Raw genomic sequence first — 15,592 nt, 5'->3', positions numbered from 1 at the left:
TAGCTTTGCGCGAAATTCAGAAACAAACAAACCAATTCTTAGTTGTCCATCACACGATCGCATTTTGTTTCCGTCACAAAAGAAACCAGTAACGTCGTGACATTAACTTTTGAAAAATTGTGTAATATATATCCTCGTAAATGTTCAATAACAAACAATATTGAAATTTATATTTTAAATTTTATTTTTCTTTTGACATAGTTTTATTAACAATTACAATGAATGAAATACTTAAAATAAATCTGAAGTTTAGCCATAATTGTAGATTTTAGCCTATTGTTGATTTTTTTTATTCGGATTGTGGAAATAAATAAATTTCCCACCCGCGCAATTACATCTTGTCAATAGACGATACAAAAACGGAAATATGCGAAAATTGTCTCTTTCATGCTGTTAAAATGGAGGTATGGGTTCACATTTTGAAAAGAGGGGAAGTAAAGACCTGTTGGCCTTCTCGTTTCCGGCGTCTAGGAATTTCTGTGTTCACCTCAAAAGTATCGAAACCCGAATCTTAGCTTTATAAAGCCCTCGAGCTCATCGTAGGGTATCATAAAGAATTAAGATTGTCAAAAGATTGGTTTCGATTGGAGACTCTTTGATCTTTAAGGTATCGATCTCAAAATCATTGACTTCTTTTCATGTCGCTTACTTTGGTGAGAGTGATAAAGAAACTCTAACGTGTTCAGTAAACTAGTTGTAGATGTAATCTGTTTGTTTTGAATTTCGCAAAAAGCAACATGAGAGCTATCTGCGCTAGCCGTCCCTAATTTAGCAGTGTAAGATTAGAGGAAAGCAGTTAGACATCAGCACCCACCGCCAACTGGGCTACTCTTTTACCAACGAATAGTGGGATTGACCGTAACATTATAACGCCGTCACGGCTTAAAGGGCGAGCATGTTTGGTGTGACGGAGATTCGAACCCGGGACTCTCGGATTACGAGTCTAGTGCCTTAACCACCTGGCCATGCCAGGCCAGATGTAATGTAACAGTAGGTACTAGTTTAATGTAGGTCAATCTTCAATTAGCACGAGGAGATTCGAATCACCGTTCTTGTTGTACGTTCTGTCAGACAGCAAACTGAGATTTGCTTCCAACCAGTCTAATAACAAAAGCAACTTAAGAAGTTTCAAAGCATTGCATAAAAACGTGAATGAAAATAAACATTATTTGCCCACCAGTCTGCAGACTCACACTGTTAGAAAATGTGTTTCGATACCCATGATGGGCAGACCAGAGATAGCCCATTGTATAGATTTGTGCTTAATTTCAAGCAATCAATAAACTTATTTATTTTCTAAAAGCTTTGAGAAAAGTACAAAGTGCCGCCTTATTTTGGTAAAATTCACTTAATAATGTACGAAGGTTTTCTACACTTTCTGAGAATTAGTGGTTTCAGCTCAAAGATAAAGGGTTATCGCACTTCTGTCCACCGCGATAAATCGAATCTCGGAGTTTATAGTTGTAAACTTACCGCTAACTCACCGGGGAACATCTTCTGAGCAGAGAAGATTGATCTGCTAAGTATAATGTACTTTTATTTAACTGCTAATTTTAAAATGTTTTTATTATAAATAAGTGTCGGTAGATGACAATATTCAGAAAACTTAAGAAACTTACAGTTAAGTAAAGCTTTGTTACACTGAGAACTAACAAACAATAGTGTTCGTTAGCTACTAATTGTTGTTCTATGCGTATGATATAAGACATAAAACAAGCATTTGGTTGACATGTAAAACTGGCATAACAAACGGCTACCGCTCTGGTAATCCAGTAAATTATTCATTTTGTTACATTGCCTTATGTCGCTAATGTTTTAATACTTGATAACTATTATTCATTAAAAAAAAAGCATAATTATATTTTGTATCTTATATATGAACTGTACTAAAAATTAGTTTACATTTGGCTTGGCACGGTCCAGCGGTTAGGGTGCTAGTTTTGCAAGTTACGGATTTAACACTTGGTCAGCTAATATGTTCGTTTTTCCATCCGTGGAAATATTATAATGTGATATTCAATTCCATTATCCCTTAAGTAACACAGTAGCCACTCCTAATTTTGAAATGCTGCGTTTGTCACACCGAACAGTAGGGTTTAATCAACACTCTTATAATACACCCACGACCCCACTATGCGAAACACTTTTTTTTCCAGTTGTAAAGAGTGCGAACCACAGAATATCGGTTCTTCGCCTTGGCAGGTTAATTAATGACCCATGCTAAGCTAATTTTAAATAATGCTCGAATTAGATGCTTAACTGTGGTTTTAAATGGGTAAAGCAATTACGATGAAAAATAAAGAAAAAAGCATTTTTATTAGTCTGGAACAGCACAAAACCCCAATTTGTCGGTTGTCGTGAGTGTTCGTACGCTAGTACGAAATACAGAAACACGTTTGCCATCTTTAGTTAAACTTGCAAACTAACTTATAGTTAAACATCCTCCATGCTGATGACATTATAACCTTCTACCCTATTAATATGCATCAGTAGGAACTGGGCGTACAAATTAATCATGATAAACGAAACTGTAGGCCACGTTAGTGTTCAATAATTGTTTCTTTTTATATTAGTTGATTTATGACATACACAGCAACAATTTAATTGGGCGATAACAAAATCGTTTAATTGCACTAAATATTTTATGAAGACAATAGTTTTATAAAATTTAAGGCAATCACATCCGGATATTTTTTCATATGAATAACTCGCTAATTTTGTTTGAACCGGATTTACATATACACTTGGAAAAAAAAAAAATTATTCCCCATTATTGAAAGTTTTACCGTCTTGCAATAGATGGCGCTATAACAAGACAACTTTTACACATATTTAGAATGCTTATATTTAAATACTATTAGAGACATTTGAATCGATCGTAGAGACCGATAATACGCACTACAATATACTAAGGAACAATTGAAAACTTCTGTGAAGCCTAAATTTACTTTAAGAGTTCTCTAAAAATTATGGATATGCAAAAAATCATTTAAGTATAATTTCAAAATGATATGTACACCCAGAAAAAAGAACACATACATTTACCTGTTTAATAAGGCAGTTTTATTTTTTTAATATTGATAGGAAAATTATTTTGACACTTTAACTCTGCGAAACCTCATGTGATGGAATAATTATAACATATTGCATTACTTCCCAATATCTCCGTAAGTAATAATAATTTTAAAATACAATCTCAGATTATCTTAAATAATTTGACTTTTACAAATAAAGAGAAAATCTTTTGTTCTGTTTGACTACCAGAATTTTCGAGGCTGTTCATGCCACGTTAAAATTCCCGCAGATCATTGTACTCGCCCACAACAGTGAACAACCTGGTTGAAGGACATATAGATTAGCATTTCTTGTCCGTATTTGCATTTATTTGGAAGGAACGACTATTTTGTAAATTTCAAACATTGCCTTTAGGCCCACACTGAACTTCTGTGTCGTTCAGCTGGGACAGGCCTTGCACACGTTACCAGTGGAACCAAGGTTAATACTAGAGCAACTTACGTGACTTTCCTTATCGCTCAACTTTACCTGTTTTTTTTAAACAGTCATGCCGCTTCGACCTCACATGAAACCGTAAACTTTTGCAAAACCAAAAGCACTTTCTTATGACATTAATTAAAGTTGTCTTACAATGTTACACTGATTGTATGGTGACAACCAACCATGACACATTTCAAAATTGTCTGCACGCGCTGTAATACTCATATCATAAGTCAGTGTCTGTATTTGGACCACTTAAGTTTGTTTGTACCAGATGAAGAAAAGACTACCATTCGAAATTACTCGGGTAATAAAGCTTCTGATAATTGTCTTTCAAAGTTTCTTAAAATTACGTGTTTGTTTGTTTCACATGCAGAACGAGTTAGTGTGTGTATGTTTGTTTCTGAATTTCACACAAAGCTTCACGAGAGCTATCTGCGCTAGCTGTCCCTATTTTACCAGTGTAAGACTAGACTAGAGGGAAGGAAGTTAGTCATCACCACCTATCGCCAACTCTCGGGCTACTGTTTTACCAACGAATAGTGGGGTTGACCGTCACATTGTAACGCCCCCACGGCTGAAAGGGCGAGCATGTTTGGTGTAAGGGGGACTCGAACTCGCGACCCTCAGATTACGAGTCGAATGCCTTAATCACTTGGCCATGCCGGGCACACCTTAGTAAATCATGTGATCAGTGTGTTCTTACCTTCGTCTGATCTGTCTGGACAATCTGGTTCACCATTCCGCAGGAGAATCAGAGGAATACAAATTGTCGAATTACTTCTGCAGGTAAATTCCGTTTCTTCATTACATGGATTAGAGGCTGTAAAAACTGTAATATATAGAAACATTAGAAAGAAATTTATTGACAACAGTTAACAAAAAACATGTATGGAAGAGGTACGTGTTTCGGTGAACCCTTAAATAATGTTTTACACACATTAATAAAAATAGATACTTAAATAATGTTTTATACACATTAATAAAAATAGATACTTAAATAGTTTTATACACGTTAATAAAAATAGATACTTAAATGATGTTTTATACACGTTAATAAAAATAGATACTTAAATAATGTTTTATACACATTAATAAAATAGATACTTAAATAATGTTTTATACACATTAATAAAATAGATACTTAAATAATGTTTTATACACATTAATAAAATAGATACTTAAATAATGTTTTATACACATTAATAAAATAGATACTTAAATAATGTTTTATACACATTAATAAAATAGATACTTAAATAATGTTTTATACACATTAATAAAATAGATACTTAAATAATGTTTTATACACGTTAATAAAATAGATACTTAAATAATGTTTTATACACATTAATAAAATAGATACTTAAATAATGTTTTATACACGTTAATAAAATAGATACTTAAATAATGTTTTATACACGTTAATAAAAATAGATACTTAAATAATGTTTTATACACATTAATAAAATAGATACTTAAATAATGTTTTATACACATTAATAAAATAGATACTTAAATAATGTTTTATACACATTAATAAAAATAGATACTTAAATAATGTTTTATACACATTAATAAAAATAGATACTTAAATAATGTTTTATACACATTAATAAAAATAGATACTTAAATAATGTTTTATACACGTTAATAAAATAGATACTTAAATAATGTTTTATACACATTAATAAAAACAGATACTTAAATAATGTTTTATACACGTTAATAAAAATAGATACTTAAATAATGTTTTATACACGTTAATAAAAATAGATACTTAAATAATGTTTTATACACATTAATAAAAATAGATACTTAAATAATGTTTTATACACGTTAATAAAAATAGATACTTAAATAATGTTTTATACACATTAATAAAAATAGATACTTAAATAATGTTTTATACGTTAATAAAATAGATACTTAAATAATGTTTTATGCACGTTAATAAAATAGATACTTAAATGATGTTTTATACACGTTAATAAAATAGATACTTAAATAATCTTTTATACACGTTAATAAAATAGATACTTAAATAATCTTTTATACACATTAATAAAATAGATACTTAAATAATGTTTTATACACGTTAATAAAAATAGATACTTAAATAATGTTTTATACACATTAATAAAAATAGATACTTAAATAATGTTTTATACACGTTAATAAAAATAGATACTTAAATAATGTTTTATGCACGTTAATAAAAATAGATACTTAAATGATGTTTTATACACGTTAATAAAAATAGATACTTAAATAATCTTTTATACACGTTAATAAAAATAGATACTTAAATAATCTTTTATACACATTAATAAAATAGATACTTAAATAATCTTTTATACACATTAATAAAATAGATATTTAAATAATGTTTTATACACATTAATAAAAATAGATACTTATCGAGGTCTCCGGTGGGTCAGCGATAAACTTACGGACCTACGACGCTAAAATCCGAGGTTGGATTGACCAAGGTGGACAGTTTGTTTGTTTGGAATTAAGTACAAAGCTACACAATAGGCTATCTCTGTTTTGCTCACAATAGGTATCGAAACCCGGTTTCTAGCATCATAAGTTCACAGACATAACGCTATGCCATTGGGGGCTCCCTAAAAGAAAGGCAACTGGTCAACAATATTCACTGCCAAATCTTTAGATACTTTTTTTTTTTTTTACGAACGGATACTGAGATGATAACGTCTCCTCGGGTAAAAGGAAGAGCCTGTTCGATGAGGTGATTCGAACCCTGAATTGTAAGTAAACTGGCTTAACCATCAGCCTCGCGTATAACAATAATACACATTTTGTTCGATTATTGCTGTTGTATTTCAGCGCAACATTACACGATAAGCTACCTGCACTCTACCCACCACGGGGACTTGAACCCCGGATTTTAGCATTGGAAGTCCGTAAAGCTACAGGCAACTGACTCACTGAGGAACTTTATTAACTGTCACAGCGATATTCCAGTAGAGAAAGCTACGTTTTAAAAGACTTAAACCGTTTAAACATTGGACAGTTTTGTTGACAAGTTTCTTAAAATTAATAAAAATGTTTCCTCTCAGAAATCAGCTTTCAAATGATACTAGTGGACAAGTATAAAATGGGAAGAATTTTTTTTTTTAATTTCGCGCAAAGCTACACAAGGGGTATCTGCGCTAGTCGTCTCTAATTTAGCAGTGTAAGACTGGCTTACCGCCAACTCTTGGGCTACTCTTTTACCAACGAATAGTGGGATTGACCGTAATATTATAACGCCCCCACGGCTGAAAGGGTGAGAATGTTTGGTGCGACCAGGATTCGAACCTGCAACCACCTGGCCACGCCGGATAAAATGTGAAGAAAGTGTGTGAGACTGAATATGGATTGTATCGAAAACACCTCGCGTTTTATTACATATATTGTTGTGAAATATATGTTAATGTTTTTAATTTAAGTATTAGCCATAGAACGCATAACCGAACAGAAGCTTCGGTTAATATCTGAATAATGGTGCATGGTCTATAAATATGAGAACCAGTTAATCATTGAGTTAGTTCGGTAAAGTATTTATTGAGTAGTGATTGAGAATTCAGTGTGTGTGTCAAAAATCAAGTTGTTGTTCCTTTGATATGATTGGGCTTTTCATTGTTGTCTCTTTGTTGTATTAACAGCTGTTAATTCCTCGCAGTCTTGGCCGTAATGATCAGATCTTCCACATCATTAACAGTTTCTTATTTCTGGTATCTTTTGGGAGGTCATTGTCTAAAGTTCCTGGTATTATATTCTTTCAAGTTACACTTGAAAATCCGTAGTCTTGTTATTTATTTTCTCAGTTCTGTGAACTAGTTGTCTAATTAATCTTTTCAGGTATTCTGGACTGTTTCCAGGGGTAAATTGATGTATAAATATTACTCGTTATGACGATCCAGTAAGTTTGTGATGGTTTATTTGTTCCATCGCCAATTGTAGAGCTTTCTTTACGAATGTACTACTGCTTTGCTTCAACACAATTCTCATTCCTTCATCTTTTATGACGTCTATATATGTCAATCATGTGTCAACACATCCGTCATTTCACGGGGAGCGTCTGGGTAAGACAACGAGACAAGTCTTTTACAAGTTTGTCTAAAGGTGTTTTCTTTATTTTGCATGTTTTAGCCAAATGCTACCTTATGATGTGTTATTCTGAACCTGGAGGGTGAGACACCTATCAGTGTTTGGTAGTTGCCATAGTTGAAGGTTACTTGCTGCTCTTAAAACTGTTGTTTTAAAAGGGTAGCAGGAAGACTATCCTGTTATTCACTATTCCACCTATTAACTATAGCAATTATTTTGAATTGAAGATCATATATCTCCCATGGTACCCTTCCATCACAGCACATTGATTTGTCAACCAGATGATATTATTGAGTCAACCTCCTAAGTTCTAAAACTGGATGTAGTAGTCCAAGAAGGTCCTGCAGTAACAGCGGACACAGAAGTGGTAATCTTAAGTAAAGACCAGTTGTGTTGTTCTCTTCAATTTTTTAAGCAATTGGTGTTTAGGTAAGAATTATTGAGCAGATGCGTAAAGATGTGTGGTTGGTTTGATAATTGCATTTACCTTTTTTCATATTTTGATTATTCTGTCACTGATTTATTTGTATACTTCTTCGACTTTATCATTTTAATCTCTCTATATTTCTACAGATGTGTTGTTGTAATATCTTTGTACATGTCCATTAGCTTCATCGATTTGTATTCAATCACGTTTACTTTCTTTTTATGTCTTTCACTTCTTGATCATATTCCAAATTTCTTATCGGTCTTCTTTTAATTTTCGGTTTCTTTATCCTTAATTATATTTTAATTTTCTGGCTGGCTCGTTCTTTATCTTATCTCAAATGTTTCATCACTTTTAATACGGTTTCAGTTTCGCTTCGTGATCGGGTTGTTGTCAATTACAAGTTGGCGTTTAGTAAAGGCTCTGTTTTATGTTCATCAAAATAACCCTTCTTCCAACATCAGTATTGTAACGTGTACTTTCGTAGGATAATTTCTCTTAAATTATTTGGTGAAAATATGGCGCGGCCAGTACAGATAACAAAAAAAAAATTAAGTAATTTTTTCAGTATCCTTTACTATAGATTAGGTTTATTTTATCGCAAGTTGTAGGCCTCAGTTTAAAAAAATAAACATAAACTTTGAAATTATTAAAAGAATAATACACCGGGAACGTTTAACATAAATTTATTTGTTTCATAACAACCTTAATTTACAGATTGTCTACACTTGATATCTCGATCAACAAGCACTCAATCTTTCATACACTCGATATTTTATTCAGTTTTCAGTCACTACTAAATAGCTTCTGAATACACACTTCACTGAACTAACTCAATGCTTCACTGATTATCTTATTTATAAGCAATGTACCTTTATCTAGATATCAGTCGAAATTGCTCGATCTTAGCGCCTTCTAACTAGCATCTAAATTAAAACATTGAATTAATATATATATGTACATACATGCATATATAGGTTGCACAATAAGATATTCAGAGTGAATTTATAAAGAAATACAAACTAGGTTGATTTTGAAAGCCAACCATTTGTGACAACACAATAAACCATTTATAACGCTAGTCCCTCCGATGAGTCGGAAAAATGTATATTTTGATGATTTCAGTAAAAAATGCCCATTAAAATTGTATTTTGTAAAGAAACTGAAGCATAAAGAGACTATAAAACCCGTATTTCACAAAAATCTACGATTACAGTACAAGAAAAGTAGAACAAAACGGTAAGTTTATTTTAAGACTCAGTAAATAAATCAGAACTAACTGACACAGATTTAACCCAGAAAGCAGTACCTAGTGTAGTAAAATAAATAAAGCTATATTATTAACCAATTTTAATTACTATCAAAAGATTATGCAAAACAGTGTTAATCCAAGTAAAAAAATTCTCTTTAAGTTTACAATCTCGTGTAAGCCTTCAAAAAATAAAAACAATTACAATTCGTGTTACTAAAATATTTTACTTTTTATAATTTAAAAATCCATAAACAATTCTATATACTGCTGTTAACTTCAAGCATGACTGAACATCACTTTGAAACAGCTACACTTCTGCCAATCATAATAAACCAAACACGTCGATAAACAATTCTATATACTGCTGTTAACTTCAAGCATGACTGAACATCACTTTGAAACAGCTACACTTCTGCCAATCATAATAAACCAAACACGTCGATAAACAATTCTATATACTGCTGTTAACTTCAAGCATGACTGAACATCACTTTGAAACAGCTACACTTCTGCCAATCATAATAAACCAAACACGTCGATAAACAATTCTATATACTGCTGTTAACTTCAAGCATGACTGAACATCACTTTGAAACAGCTACACTTCTGCCAATCATAATAAACCAAACACGTCGATAAACAATTCTATATACTGCTGTTAACTTCAAGCATGACTGAACATCACTTTGAAACAGCTACACTTCTGCCAATCATAATAAACCAAACACGTCGATAAACAATTCTATATACTGCTGTTAACTTCAAGCATGACTGAACATCACTTTGAAACAGCTACACTTCTGCCAATCATAATAAACCAAACACGTCAAAAAAGTGAGACCACTGACATGACAAGAAAACATAAGAGACCAGAACATAAGAAGAAAGATTCAAGAATGTGACGTAAATATGAGAGAACAGGACAAAATGTGAGGTAAGTATGAGAGAACAGGACAGAGAGTTAGAAACAAAATAAATAATTTTACAACAGCGTCGAAAATCACGTCTAAAGAAAGAAATAAAAAATTAGTACATTGAAGCGAAAAAGAGCCCGTAATTAATGTTAATATTAACAAACAAAATTATATATAACAATTAAATAACTATTAATTAAATAATAAAGTTGTCGAAAGAGTTACCACCATCACCCTAGCCATAAAATATTATTCAGTGTTTTTCACTATTCAGGACATGCATCGTTATAAAGACATATGGCCTGGCATGGCCAGGTTGTTAAGGCACTAGACTCATAATCCAAGGGTCGAGAGTCACACCAAACATGCTCGCCCTTTTAGTCTTGGGGGCATTATAATGTGATTGTCAATCCCACTATTCGTTGGTAAAAGAGTAACCCAAGAGTTGGCGGTGGATGGTCTTACCTTTAGTCTTATCTTGCTAAATTAGGTACGGCTAGCGCAGAGGGCTCTCGTGTAGTTTTGCGCGAAATTCAAACTAAATATAAGGCATATGTGTTTTATCTTCAATAGAAAATGTTATATTCATTAACCGGTATTGAATTTTCATTCATGAGTGGTTAAGCTAACCCTAAAGAGATAAATTAAAAGATCGTTTATTTACTATTAAAGAATACATAAGCAACGTGTACTTTACTAAAGATAATATAGAAACTGTAACAAGTTTGACAGAAAACGATTTAACGTTATTTCTTTTGTTGTCGTTTGTTTAGCGTGAAGCACAGACCACACCACGGATACCAAAACCCGATTTTTTGCGTCGTAAGTTTGCTACCTCAACACTGAACCACCAAGAAATAAACTTATTGGTAAGCAATAATTTAATATTAGAGACAAGTTTTTAAGTCTGACAATTCCAGTTCAGAGTAAACCAACAGAGAAATTAGAAATATATATGTTTGGGTTGAGAAAATTTTTATGTAGAGGAGCGAACCACGATTCGACCTTCTTCGCTCATCGTCAGGTTTACAAAGAAAGAAAGTGATAACTGACCGATAGCTGACCACATATTTGAAGGGGGTTGTGTAACTGAGTGTAGGAATGTAGAGGGCGTGCTTAGAGGTTTGATTATATTTATTAATACAGGTATAAAGGCGTTCTTTACTATTGGTTTATTTTGGGCTTGAGTTGTTGTATAAGTAAGGCTTCTTTAATTTTGCATTTGTTTATGTTTGTTTCTTTATTTAGTATTTGAGTGTTTTCTATGGTTATGTTATGCTTATTTGATTTACAGCGTTTGAAAACGTGTGAAGGTGACTTTTTATGTTCTTTGAATCTGGTTTCCATTTTTCTACTTGTTTCTCCAGTATAGAAGTCGTGGCAGTTATCACATTGTATTTTATAAATAATGTTGGTGTGGTGTTTGTCAGTGTAGTTTTTCCATAGGATAGACCTCAGTTTTGTGCCTGGTTTTTGAATAAATTTGGTATTAACTGGAATGTCATATTTTGTTACTAGTTTTTGCTAAATGTTGGTTATTTTTCTGCTGATGTCGGGAACATATGGTATGCAGCAGTATATGGTTTCGTGATTTTTTAAATCGTGGGGTATATTTAATTTTGTTGGTTGATTTTGCTTTCTGTCTAGGTGTGTGCATATAATGTTTTCTACGGTTTGTGGAGGAAACTTATTGATGTTGATGAAGTATTGTTTTATTTTGTCTAATTCATCGTTAATTTTATCTGGTGAGCATAGTTTTATGGTTGTGTTTATTTGGTTTCTTAGTATATTGAATTTTTGTTTTGTTTCATGCGCTGAGTCCCAAGGAATGCATAGTCCAAGATGGGTGATTTTTTTAGAAATAAGCTTCCATTATTATTGTTACAAAGAACACGGGTGTTTGAAAAACTGGAGTAACGGAAGCGTACTGGTTGGAGAATACGTGACGTTTTGATGTCAATCCTTCATCTAATAAAGTGTTTTTTTTCCAGCACGAAATCGAATACATTTTATTGTGTTTTAATGACTAACTCATATTATGTTGTTCAGAATAATATATTATGAATTACATGTCCTCAAATCTGTTCCTATATCTCAGCCAGACAGAATATTGCATCAAGACGATTCAATGCATTCACACTGCGGTAAAAATGCTGTAAAAACTAAAGTTATCTTTGGCAGCGTCTTGACCTTGACTTTAACCCCAGTTTTATTACCCTCTCTCTGCGCTTACGTCACATCGGGTTAGGTGGACTTACGCATCAAAGAGGGCCTCTAAATTTATTAGGCCCCGATCAAAGCCACCTACACTCTGTTGTGCTAACAAGTCAGTGCATGTGTTGTTGTAAGAATATCAGCCATCCCAGACACTCTTGTAGAAGGTTTCACCACTGCTAATTTTGTCATTATCCTGCTATGGACACAAGGAAAGCGAAAAATATATATTTAATTATATCATTGCAGTAACATTTTACAGTTTAAAATCGATGTTTGTTTTTAAAATTTTTAGTCTCACATTTTCTTGTTTGAGTAATGTGCTGTGATTCTATTATTAAACTTTATGAAAACTTAAGATTAACCAAAAAAGTTCTTTGCATATTTCTTTTCTTTTTATCCCCATAGAGGACTCTGTTGTTCAGCACAGTTCACTGCATGTGGAAGGTTCTTCATGATGGTATCAAGCAAAGGATAACAAATCTAACTTCTTCATGCAAATCGCTATAAAATACACTGCTTAGTGGAATGCTTTAACTTTAAATAGCCATAACTTTACAACTATTACTCTCACGTTAGACTTGGTTACGTCTTGGTACAAAGGAAAACGGCATTAACATTATCACGTTTCGAGAAACTGGAACAAACATCATTGTTGTGTAAAGATAAATAACCAGATAAAATGGAAGCACAGCTGTAAAAAGTATCATACTCCATTTTTATCACAATTACAGCTAAAAGTCAGATTGATCAACAAGATGAAACCGACAGAAAATTAATGCTCTACTAATCACGAGGTATCCGGAGGTAATTCGGTAACCCTAAACAAAATGGCGCTCGAAAAATTAATTGTACACTAACCATAAAATATTTCCTTATAAATTATAACAAGCTAAGATTTCTTAATTATTATGCTTTATAAATAAAACATAATATTGGAAGCTTCGATAATGTGATTCGTAGTAGCACTTTTAAAAGCTGATCTTGTTTAAGCTATTTCAATATATTTTACATGTGTAAATATCATCAATGTGCTTTTTATTTGTTTGTAGTTAAGCACAACGATACACAATGGACTATTTGTGCTGTGTCCACCTCGGGTATAAAATCCAATTTTTTATCGTTCAGCAACTGGGAGAAACTCATAAATGTGTAATTCATACAATAGATATTTTGATAATAATATATATCGCTCACGAAACACATCGATTAAGTGCTTACGGTGCAATTTCCCAGTTTGTCTCTGATAAAGAAATTTCTACCTTTCGATAGCACTAGGTTTAGTTATAAGGTTTCACAGTTTTATTTTTACGATACGCTCAAATATTCAAAAGTGTGGCTTGTAAGATATTCATAACTAACAATTTATACAATTACAAAATAAATTATTAGTCATTTTAATTTTTAAAATATTTAACCTATGTTTTTCTCGTTATTCCCTGAAATTCACATATTTATTTTGCACGAAACAGATAGTAAATAATCATTAATGGTTCTTTAACTTGCTAAGCTGAAGGCCCAGCATGACCAAGCGTGTTAAGGCGTTCGACTCATAATCCGGGCACACCAATATGTTCGCCCTTTCAGCCGTGGGGGCGTTATAATGTGACGGTCAATCCCACTATTCGTTGGTAAAAGAGTAGCCCAAGAGTTGGCGGTGGGTGGTGATGACTAGCTGCCTTCCCTCTAGTCTTACACTGCTAAATTAGGGACGGCTAGCACAGACAGCCCTCGAGTAGCTTTGAGCGAAATTCAAAACAAACAAACAAAGTTAAGCTGAAAGAGATTGAAATAACTTGAACATCAAGATAGGTTCTGATTTTAAAAACACTGAAAGGAATAACAAGCATATTTTAATAAAATAATAATTTTCCTTCTTGTTTCCGTAGAGCAGGTCACTAAATCGAAATCACCTTTTCATTTTTTCTTAATAAAAATGATTCGTTTTTTTTTCAAAATATAATAACAGAACGAATCTAACTTAACTTTAAAATAACATTATTACCAGATTAATAGTGTTTATACAATATAGTCTTGGGATTTTCAAAAATGTATATGTAAATATATTAGCGATAAATTTGTTTGCTTGTAGTTAAGTGCAAAGCTACACAATTATCCATCTATGGTCTGCCTACCAGGGCTAGGCAACCCGGTTTCTAACGTTTGTTAGTCTGCAGACGTACCACTGCGCCACTGGAGAGAGGAGGAAGTAGCGATAGATTTTGGATCATGTGGCTGTTAATTATTTTGTTTCAGATGTCGGTGAATTAACAAAAAATGTCTATTTAGAAGGCTTAAGAAAGCTTCACGTAGCCTTGTGGTTGGCATGCTCGGACTGACACGTAATTACGACCTTTTGCTCACCCCCCCCCCCCACCAACACACTTCGCCCGTTGAAGTTGTGTGTGAGCTATAAACATGTATACCAATTGAAATAAAATGCAGCTTTAGAGGACTTGACGTGGCCTAGGGGTTAACATGGCGGAAAATGAAATAAGTCGTTGTTGTTGTTTGTTGAATTAAGCACAAAGCTACACAGTGGGCTATCTGTGCTCTGCCCACCACGGGTGTCGAAACCTGGTTGTTAACATTGTAAGTCCGCAGACATGCTGCTGAGCCACTGGGGAAAATGAAATAAAGTGAGACATTTATCATATTTTAAACACAGCTACATAACGGAAAGTTTAGGCCTTTTCCACTTGAGACATTTTCCATTACACATTATACAATTTTTATCTTCCCCTGTAGCGAGCTCTACAGTGGCTCAGCGTATGATGCTGAAAACCAGATTTCGATACCCACGGAGGGCACAACACAGATAGCCCGTTGTGTAACTTTGTGCTTAAGAACAGACAAACAATTTGAGATCTCAACTTTCTGGATTTAAATTGGGCACAACTTCCTTTCCATAATTATATAATCCTTTCCTTGAACCTTCAGATGGAAGTTTCCGAACTATACAATGAAACCCTACATTCCGGTCTATCAGTGCTAAACTATGGAAACCCTATATTCCGGTCTATCAGTGCTAAACTATGGACAGCTCTGCGAAGAAGAGGCCTTACGTGTAGCTTTGCACAGAAATTCAGAAAACAAAATAAACTTTATGGGTTTGTTTGTTTCTGAGCAGCATACAAACCTCTACCAGGGCTATTTAATCAACACCAATAACAA

At 33.1% G+C, this 15,592-nt stretch overlaps 1 protein-coding gene across 1 annotated transcript in view; it reads right to left on the bottom strand.

Annotated features, from left to right (window-relative positions):
* LOC143236525 (uncharacterized) overlaps positions 1-15,592 on the bottom strand; it is a 55,564-nt gene that overhangs the window by 37,035 nt on the left and 2,937 nt on the right. Inside the window, exon 3 of the mRNA XM_076474824.1 lies at positions 4,202-4,327. Coding sequence (XP_076330939.1) covers positions 4,202-4,327 — 126 coding nt within the window. The remainder of the gene's footprint in view (positions 1-4,201; positions 4,328-15,592) is intronic.

This window comes from Tachypleus tridentatus, chromosome 13, assembly GCF_004210375.1.
Source record: "Tachypleus tridentatus isolate NWPU-2018 chromosome 13, ASM421037v1, whole genome shotgun sequence".
Lineage (NCBI taxonomy): Eukaryota > Metazoa > Arthropoda > Merostomata > Xiphosura > Limulidae > Tachypleus > Tachypleus tridentatus.
This window is presented reverse-complemented; position numbering and strand designations above follow the sequence as displayed.